We start from the raw sequence: 9,871 nt of genomic DNA, 5'->3' as shown, positions 1-9,871 counted from the left end.
TTTTGTTCGGCCCCATACGCGATTTTCGGCCCATTCATTTTTTTGACGGGATCGCTGGCCGTGATGTCATCGTCTTCGGGGGGGTGACGTTGACTTTGTGGAAAATTCATTTGCAATTTATCCCAGGTGTGTGCACATTTTGGTGACTTTTCGAGCATGCGGCGGGGGTCAAATTCTCGCTGAAACGCGGCGAGGTCGTCGTTCCAACTGCGAAAACAATATGGTCCTTGCAGTCAGTGACTGCTGCTGCGGGCCATAATAATGAAACAAAGCAGAAACAATATAGAAGTTTTTGCAGTCAGGTGGCCTATGTATTTCAATGCGGCCTGTCTTTTACTATAGGCTGGGCATGTCTTTTTGGCTTTAAACCCGTTCTTTGAGGGCTTTTTGGGGCTTTTTTGTGTTTTTGTGGTCATTTTTGCGACTACAAATTTGTCGTTTGTGTGGGGGTGTTGTGCGTGTGTGTGTGTATTTTTGTTGCGTTACACAATTGTCGTGTCGTTGTGTGCTTTGGGCGACTTTTGACCCCATTTTTGGGCGTTTTGACGCGTTTTTGTGACGTTTTGGACCTTTTTGAGTGTTCGACCCTCGTACCAGTTACAATATGGTCCTTGCACTCTGTGAGTGCTGCGGGCCATAATAATAATAATAATGAAACGAAGCAGAAACAATATAGAAGTTTTTGCAGTCAGGTGGCCTATGTATTTCAATGCGGCCTGTCTTTTACTATAGGCTGGGCATGTCTTTTTGGCTTTAAACCCGTTCTTTGAGGGCTTTTTGGGGCTTTTTTGTGTCTTTGTCGTCATTTTTGCGACTACAAATTTGTCGTTTGTGTGGGGGTGTTGTGCGTGTGTGTGTGTATTTTTGTTGCGTTACACAATTGTCGTCTCGTTGTGTGCTTTGGGCGACTTTTGACCCCATTTTTTGGCGTTTTGACGCGTTTTTTTGACGTTTTGGACTTTTTGAGTGTTCGACCCTCGTACCAGTTACAATATGGTCCTTGCAGTCTATGACTGCTGCGGGCCATAAATATGTCTCCATAGTGGTTTCATTTGTATCTTGTGTTTCTGTTGATTTCTCAAGATGTTTACTTATTTATTTGTTTAGAGAATCCTCCAGCATCAACATGAAGCGCCTTTATCTTGTGGAGCCAGTGGTGGCCCTGTCTGCTTTTAGCAGTTCTCTCATTTACCCACTTGTGCAACAATACATCTACCGCAGGCTGTGGCTGCAGCTGACCAACACCACCTATCCCATCTCCAGCAACAGCTCTAGATGTGCACCAAGTAACAGTAGCAGCAACCAGACCGACTTCCATAAGGTAAGTTATTAACCACTTACTGCAAAAAAGGTGTTCAATGGATCTGAAAGGAGCACTCCTAATGAAAGTAGTTTAAAATGTGATGTGCCCATTGAATAACTTAAAAAAATACAATTAAAAAACAGTCAGAAAAGTTCCTGTGCAGACATTACCTGCATGATGAAACTAAAAAAACAAAACAGTTTTTTTAAATTTACCAATAAAATTCAGATGTTCTGAAATTCAGCTTCTCGCAGGCTTACAATTATTTCTAGTATCATTAAATCTATACTATCATTGACATTGATGGTAGTTTTGGCATTTAATCATGAGCAATTTTTTCTAAACTATAGACTTTGATGCAAACATTTTCTTGTTGTGCCTCAACAAGTCTCCAGATAATTCTTTCTCTGTCAAAGCACATTAGTTTATCGATAAACCGACCTTTTTTTAAGCACCCGTTTGTGTAACTATTCAGCTGTAACAGCTCAAGGCTATATGTGTCTTGTGACTAAATAATACTTGCATGACTTTGAGTCTGTGACACATCAACAATTATAAATACTCTGTTCTGAAGAAAAAAGTCATGAATTATTTAAAGACAGAATTACAAATTTAAGAGGAATGTAAAAGCAGAAGTGGAAATTTCAGGATAATTCAAACAGCCACACCTGCACTTGTAGGGGACAAAAAAAACTTGTTTCTTTGAGTCTCAAACAAGACATCTGCATCTTTGAACGTATTAATCTATATCTATTGGTTTCAGAAAAAAGAAAAAATAGGGTTTGCCACGCAGCAACCAAACGGTTGTTTTGCCTTTTGAGGAATTGCCATTGCAGTTCATTTGTCTTTTTCTGCATTTCCAGGAGGTACAGAAGCAGGCATCCCTGTTCTCCATGTATTCAGAGCTTCTCTCCACGATCCCATCCTTGATCGTCACACTCCTGCTGGTGGCTTACAGCGACCGAGGAGGACGCAAGATCACCATCATCATGCCTTTGATTGGCTCACTGATCTATGCTTCGTCCTTCCTGACGGTGTCCTTTTTTGAGCTGAACATCTATTTGCTGATTGGCTCCTCATTTCTCAGCTCTCTGTTTGGGGGTTTGGGAACGTTTCTCGGGGGCTGCTATGCCTATATAGCCGACTTGTGCAAGAATGAACGTCAGAGAACCTTGCGCATGGCTGGAGTGGACATGATGAGTGGACTGTTGTCAGGGGTGGCTGCAATATCAACAGGCTACTTTCTAAGAGCAGCTGGTTTTAACTGGCCATTTCTAACCTCATTGTTGTGCCAGTGTCTGACCCTACTTTATGCAATTTTCATCCTAGAAGAGACAGTGAAAGCTCCCAACGAAGGTGATATTTTCGACGAATCTACCCGACGACATGCACTTAAATTTTTGGTCTGTGGTGTCTACCAGACCTTTTCAGGACTTAGCTCTAAGTGTAAAATCCTTCTGGCCCTCATGATGTTCATCTTTACCAGCTTTTCATTTGCCTTCATTGGAGGCATTTCTTTGGTGACGCTGTATGAACTAAACAAGCCCCTCTGCTGGAATGAGGTTTTGATCGGCTATGGTTCAGCCCTGTCCACCACAGTGTCCCTGATAAGTTTTGCAGGAGTGGCAGCGCTCACATATTGCCGTGTTCCACAGCTTCTCATCGTCCTGCTGGGGATCCTGTCCGTCGCATCTGGCATGATCCTGATGTCATTTGCAAAGACCACTGTGCTGATGTTCATAGGTAAGGAAAAAACCCACATAAGAAAAGGCTTCAAAATCGTTCTCATTTTTCCGTTTTTTTTATGTCCACTAATTATGGGAACAAAACTGCTAAAATTTTAAAGTAAAAATATGGGAAAAACTTTATCTGAAGCTGATTTGCGTTCATTTTTTTCTTGATTTAACATGAAATAAATGATAAAATGTTATAGACCAACAAATACTACCAGAAGTAATTGAGAAAAGTAATGTACAGCAGAGAACGTTCCTTTGATTTTTAACTGACCAGTTATTGATTGACAGTAAGTGTTGTGTATTGAAGTTAGTTAGTTGAACTTCATTACCCAGCATGCATGTCTTACCTAGAATGCTTACGGAGTTGTCACGTGCTAGCGCACGGGGCGGAGAGCTAGGAAGCGGTTGATAGCCATGCACTGTGAAGTATGTTGAAAGAGACGGTTAAATAAAAAGTCATAGAAACCCAGCTACAGCGACTGACTTGGCTTACTTTAAGATAAGCAAGACAACACATGGTGTTAGAAGTGAGCAGCAAGATTAAAGAGAAAAAGTCTTGTGAGTGAAAACATGCCGAGGAGCAACAGGGTGATAGCGAGTGCTACATCGAGTGATGGCTACGAGCAGCAGTGACAGTGAAGCAGGAGCCGAGGGAGAATTTGAACAAACAGAAGAGGATTTTGTTTCTGATTTGGTGAACAACGCACAGCAGCAGGGGACTGTGGATGCCCAAATACCCCGACTCGCCATGGATAAGCTAAGTCCGCCCACTTCCATGCAATTGACAGGCAATCTTGCTGATAACTGGAAACGTCTCAAGCAAAGATTTAACATATTTGGCAGCAAGTGGAGCAGGGAACGGTGATGAAAAACTTAAGGCTAATATGATCCTATTGCATGTTATTGGAGAAGATGCTTTGGATATATTTAACAGCTTTCAGCTGGATGAAGCTAACCTGACTCTGGCAGAATTAATGACAAAATTTGAACAGTACTTTGTACCCACTAAGGAAAGGTACAAGTTTTTCACCCATGACCAAAAGCAAGGAATACCTTTTGATCAATAATTAGCAGAGCTTCGCACATTAAGCAAAACATGTGAATTTGGAACTCTGAATGGAACTTCTGCAATACAGAAAGAAATAAAGAAAGAAAAATAAAACATATACTAAACAAGAGGTGAAACATGCAGGTTTTAAATGTGGCAAATGTGGAAACAGCCACAAGCCAAGATCATGCCCTGCATATGGAAAATCTTGCAATAACTGTGGGAAATGCAACCATTATGCTAAATGTTGTAAAGCTCCCACAAGACAAAAAGTCCACACAGTTGATGAGGGAGAACAGGAAGACGAGTTCATTGTGGACATGGTGCATGTAGGCACAGCAGAAAAAGAAGAATGGATAGTGCCACTTGAAGTGAATGAGACAATAATTCCATTCAAGATTGATACGGGTGCACAAATAAATCTGTTATCTATAGAGGATTACAAAACACTGACCGTGAAGAGCAAAATTAATCCAATAAAAACAAAGGTGACTGGCTACACAGGCGAACGCGTTCCTGTAAAAGGAGGCTGCATTGCAACATTCAAACATAAAAACCAGAGGATACGAGCACAACTGCTTGTCGTGGATAAGAATGTGCAACCGATTCTAGGACTAAGCACGTCTGTATAGCTGAATCTAGTTAAAAGAGTGTTTGTTGTGTGTTTGTTGTCACCAGAAGTGACAAATGATAATGACTCGCTCATGAAAGAGTACAAGGATTGCTTTGAAGGACTAGGATGTTTACCTCGAGAGCATAGAATATGCGTGGATAAAAGTGTCCCTCCTGTCGTGCATCCATGTAGGAAAGTTCCCTTTGCGCTGCGAGAAAAACTGAAAGACGAGCTAGCACGCATGGAAAAACTTGAGGTCATCAAAAAGATAGATGAACCAACTGAATGGGTATTGCTGTTTTTTTCCCATAAATAACTTTATTATACAACTTTGAAAGTAACGGCCATCAAGAAACATTTATATAAACACAATTATTGGGTAATTATTGATGCACATTTTGATTTGACCTTCTTTTTTCTATCTTTTTTTTACAGTGAATATACCAATGCTGCTATCTAACATGCCTTTCCCTGTTTTGCGCTCCATGATGTCAAAGAATATCTCCAAATCGGAGCACGGTGAGTGGGTCTAGGCCTCTACATGAACTGTAGAACCACTGAAGTGTGTCTTTCTCCACAAAGGATCAGTACTCCAAGTTCTGTTTGTTTTAGCAAAAAACCATTCAAGGAGATAAAATGCTCTGATTTTTGCATCACCTGTTTTGAGGTTATTATATTTTTTTCATCTTTTATTATCTTGTTTTCTAGGAGCCCTGTTTGCCTGCTTTTCATTTCTGGAGATATTAACCATTAATGTGTCTTTTGGAGTCTTCAACAGCATTTATGCTGCCACTGTGGCCTGGTACCCTGGATTTGTCTTCAGCCTATCTGCAGGGCTCTGTTTTATTCCCTTATCTGCCCTTGGGTAAGTAAACTCTCTAATGTTTACTAATCAGTTAAATATATTAGCCTTAGGATGCTTGGCAGAAACTATAAATATTTATTTTAATAAAAGAATTCCGTATTAAATGTCCAGTTTAAACATGTGTGGCCTTTCTCAGTCTAATGTTCATTTTGAAATCAATAATCAATCAATAATCAATAAGCTATTGATTTTTTTGTATCTACACTTTATTTATACAACACTTGGATAGTCACTTTAGCAGGCCTTAATAACAAAGCTCTGACATAGTAGAAGGATGTTAAAAGTGTTTGGCTACACAAAAAAGACAAAGTATTAATGCTTACTTAGTCTTATTTGTGCACAGTGAAGCATAAATCCACTCTGAGTCCACATCACATGTTCTGCTTCTTCTGTCATGCTCTGTTGGCACACCAGTGTCCCAAAACGAATGAACTTTTAGTCATAGTAAGTCATTTTTTCAGTTTAAAAATATTTTCATTATTAGCATATCTACCGGTGTCAATATATTTTCAGTCAAGAATCAAGAGCAGAATTATATATTATAGTTTATGCAATTTATAGATAAGTAATCTTGTGTGGTTTAAGTAACTCTAGAAGCCTGAGTAACTGGAGCTGCTGAAATAACTGCATGACTCTGCAGATAAAATAGTTTGAATGTTTTTTTTTTTTAACTTGTAATCTAACCTCTTTTTTCATGTTCCTAAAATGCAACTTCTCCATGTTTTCAGGGTGGTTGCTCTGATTGGAACAGATGTTTCCACTGAGATCGGAAGACCAGAGACTTTCACCTCAGGAGAGGCAACGAATGCAGAGGAAGATCAGGAAGACAGGCCGCTGCTTAGCTGAGGGTTTGGACAACATGCATAAAAACAAAAACCCCTACATATTTTCCTGTACATTCAGATATATTTATAAAATTGAGAAAATATGCACTTATTTAGACCTCGAAAGTACCGGTGATGCACAGTGTTGTATTTCTGACCAAAATGCTTTAATTTCCTGTTTCTATTTTCACTTCTGTGGCTGATCTCGAATTTACAATTTTAAATTCAGCTTTTGATATCGTTTTTAAGTTCGTGGTGTTAAAAAGACTTTCGGAAGCCCTTTTTGCATCACAGACACAGATTGAAGTGAAGTATTTCTAGTATACATACTTTTTGAAGCAATAAACCCCAAAAAGGAGAATGTAAAGTTAATACCAAAAGGGAAAAAAAGCAACAGAAATGTCTAGAAGGATTTTTAAAGGTTTTTTTTTTTATGTTTGAATTTGTGTCTTTGAATTTTTGTCAAGAGGTGGTTGACAATTTTTTTTTATTAGTTGAACACAATCTGACTGGCTGTGAGTACCGTAATCATATCTCTTTTCATGGCTTTAATAGCGTTTTAAATGCAATTTGGTGGTTGTTTACCATAGTTTTACTTTTTTGGGATGGTGTGATGCTTTGTTTTGTTGTCTGGTTAAAGAAATAGGTCTAAACTTAAGTATGATTTTTTTAAAATCATGAATAAAATTGTAATAATCTGGGTTTCTAGTCAGTGGTTCTGTAGCTATAATATAATTATATCTTTTTCACTTAAAAGATCAAAATAATTTGCTCTCAGGCATTTGAGTGCACAGATTTTCTGGCAGTTTTTCTGATAATCCTTACTAAATGTGGACAAAAATATTATTTGTGCACACAGCTTTACAAAACATTTCTTCTGCATCTTGTTGAACTCTATGTTTCTGCTTTAGTTTGCACATTTGCGCTCTTTCTTCTGCTAAGTGGAATATGGTGATAATTGTAACTTTTTCTGCCCTTTTCCTATTTTCATTTTGAAATGTCATTATGACATTTTTGAATCTTTTGATTTGAGGAATATTTGTCCACTAATTCTGTCTTTAAACTTTTTACTCTATGCAACTTGCATACGAAATGATATAGAAATCAGAAAATGTTGTTTTGATTGAACTTCTCTGCACTTTATGCACAATAGTTCACCTATTGTGGAGAATAATTTTTGTTATTCAATAGTTACAAACATTGTTTGCATTATTCATATGAACGTAAAAGAAAAGAAAACAAGGGATTTGTCTTTTTTAAGGGAAACTGTTTGCAGAAATATTTTTGCCTCATTTAAAAAAATATTTATAATGAAAAAGATTTGGAGAAAAACGTTACTTGATTAAAGCTATGCACCTTTAAAATGTAGAGAAAAATTGACCCTACTGCGTTCTTTATTGAATTTGAACATTTAAAATTATTATTTTTTTCCTTTTTACCTGACTGAACCGGAAGGAATGACCAGTTTGATTCTCATCATAAAACAAACTTGCTGTATTTGTAATTAGCAAATGCGCCATGTTAATAAAGTTTTAACATCTTTTGTTCTAGATTGATAACCACACAAAGGGTTCTAAGGTCAAAACGTAATGTGCTAAATACATTTCTAAGAATCTCTACTTTAAGAAAAAAGTACTTAGAAAAAAGTAAAAGCACATACATCCTTCTGAAAAAAAGACAGTGCTTTGTGTTTCAAAGACTTTTATTTTGTATTGAGTTGGCTAAAGTATTTTTACTTTGAAATAAATTTGTTCTTTTATTTTTACCCTTAGTGTCTTAAGTTGTTTTTTTTTTGCTTTTGTGTACTCTTTTGTTCTGCAGATCAAAATACAAAAAACATCAACCGAAAAGAAGAAGAATTTATAAAAAGAAACAACCGCCCGAGAACAGAAAAGGTTTCCCTTATTGACTATGACTGTTCTTTATCTTAGTGTCCAAAATATCTAAAATAGTCCAAACAAAAATAAAATTGAATGGTGTATACATGGGGAAAGACTATTTGACAGAGGGGTTTTAACATGACATATTAGGTACCTGTAGATCTTCATGTATTGTCTCTAGATACTTGCAGTAATTCACAAACTGTTGCAAAAGGTTGTTGCACAAGTCTTCATATTTATTTGGAAAATATCTTTTCTTTTTAAATAAAAAAATACATACAAGTATGTTTTGAATAAATATAATTAAAATATTGTTTAAAAAAAGATTAAGGCCGCAAGATTAAACGTTGGGCTTTCAATACCGTAATAGTCTTTTAAGTCAAAATTGAATTAGATGAAGCTTCAAGTGGATTTCAGATGTGTTAATTATAGAAATAAATCCAACTATAAACCCAACTTTGAGCAAAATAATAACAATAAAAAACATGTCTTTGCATATTTTTTTAACACACAATTAACAAATTACAACTTTTTGTCCAGTTTGTGTTGGCATTTAACTGAGGTAGATTCAGCTCTTTACAAAAGCACACAATCTTTTTTAATCAAATGTTTTCGCCAACTTAGTGGTTTGAGAACAATAATGAAATCTTAACTTTACCATCACATATTTGTAAAAAAAAAAAGACATTAGAATTGCTCAAAATGAATACGCTTTTAAATGCTTTTCATCATTTAAACACTAAGTAATTTTTGAAACTATTATTTTTAGCCAACTGACACACGCAGAGGCTTGTTTGGCCACTAGGCGTCACTCCTCCTCCAATATTTAATGCACATGCTGATACTATTTTGACAAAAATGGGATTTTCCCAGTTGTTGAATCCTTCTTGTCCTTTTCCACTGCAAAAGTAAGCTCAACTTTATGCTCAAACATGATCCCTTTAACTCTACACAATGTTTGTTCTGTTGTCAGCTTTTAAATGATGTAAGAGTGACAGATAGTAAACAGGGTGCCCATTATGATGACCATGCCACCAGATTGCATGGTGGCTTATTTACTGTACCAATGTTGAAACAATATCTTTAAACCCCATATTTTTTACACGAGTGCAGAAAACCGGCCTGTGATTCCCTCAGTTTTCTAAACTTGCTCATAGCTGGGATGTTTTGACTTCGGTTGCGTCTGGAGGTGTTGTTAAGAGAAAATGTGCTCCCCTTGCAATGTAAAAACAAAGAATAACTCTAAATTTGTGAATTATCACTATAAATGCTGTGCTTTTGAAACTGGCTGCAGTTATGGAAACCCAAAAGATGTTTGATGATCATCTGCAATTTTTTAATTTCCATCCTGGAATATTGACATCTGCAGCCTGATTGTAAGGTAACACTGTGACACTGAGTTTAAATTGAGTTTAAAGCCACATGGAATCAAACATTTGGTTTCTAGTTAAATTAGAGATGAAGGTGTGGTGAGCAGTGATGATAGTTTGCGCAACTTTCCCAGGAGTAAGGGGCCCGTGGGAGACGTTTGTGTGTCTCTGGCACGCAATGGGGTCGATGAGGATTAAAGGGAAGGTTGAGAGAAGAGGCAGGGGATTGAGG

General features: G+C 37.2%; 2 protein-coding genes across 2 annotated transcripts; both read left to right on the top strand.

Moving 5' to 3' along the window:
* Window positions 1-1,126: 1,126 nt before the first annotated feature.
* On the top strand, window positions 1,127-4,924 carry LOC111948680 (solute carrier family 46 member 3-like). Its single transcript, XM_023962776.1, has 3 exons — window positions 1,127-1,321; window positions 2,167-3,046; window positions 4,893-4,924. The coding sequence occupies exons 1-3, from the start codon at window positions 1,127-1,129 to the stop codon at window positions 4,922-4,924; spliced, it is 1,107 nt and encodes a 368-aa protein (XP_023818544.1).
* LOC101171601 (solute carrier family 46 member 3) lies at window positions 3,415-8,154 on the top strand. The gene is made up of 4 exons (XM_023962586.1): window positions 3,415-4,989; window positions 5,136-5,219; window positions 5,409-5,565; window positions 6,294-8,154. Exons 1-4 carry the CDS (start codon window positions 4,986-4,988, stop codon window positions 6,409-6,411), a joined length of 363 nt encoding a protein of 120 aa, XP_023818354.1. The 5' UTR covers window positions 3,415-4,985; the 3' UTR covers window positions 6,412-8,154.
* The last annotated feature ends 1,717 nt before the right edge of the window (window positions 8,155-9,871 follow it).

This window comes from Oryzias latipes, chromosome 14, assembly GCF_002234675.1.
Source record: "Oryzias latipes chromosome 14, ASM223467v1".
Lineage (NCBI taxonomy): Eukaryota > Metazoa > Chordata > Actinopteri > Beloniformes > Adrianichthyidae > Oryzias > Oryzias latipes.
Note: the sequence above shows the minus strand (reverse complement) of the source record. Positions and strands in the feature narration are given on the sequence as shown.

Excerpts from the sequence above, each read along its gene's own strand:
- LOC111948680 (XM_023962776.1), top strand. The coding sequence starts at position 1,127 with ATGAAGCGCCTTTATCTTGTGGAGCCAGTGGTGGCCCTGTCTGCTTTT. Across the intron at positions 1,322-2,166 it reads ACCAGACCGACTTCCATAAG|GAGGTACAGAAGCAGGCATC; the intron begins GTAAGTTATTAA and ends CTGCATTTCCAG. Across the intron at positions 3,047-4,892 it reads CACTGTGCTGATGTTCATAG|GAAAGTTCCCTTTGCGCTGC; the intron begins GTAAGGAAAAAA and ends GCATCCATGTAG.
- LOC101171601 (XM_023962586.1), top strand. Across the intron at positions 5,220-5,408 it reads TATCTCCAAATCGGAGCACG|GAGCCCTGTTTGCCTGCTTT; the intron begins GTGAGTGGGTCT and ends CTTGTTTTCTAG. Across the intron at positions 5,566-6,293 it reads ATTCCCTTATCTGCCCTTGG|GGTGGTTGCTCTGATTGGAA; the intron begins GTAAGTAAACTC and ends CCATGTTTTCAG.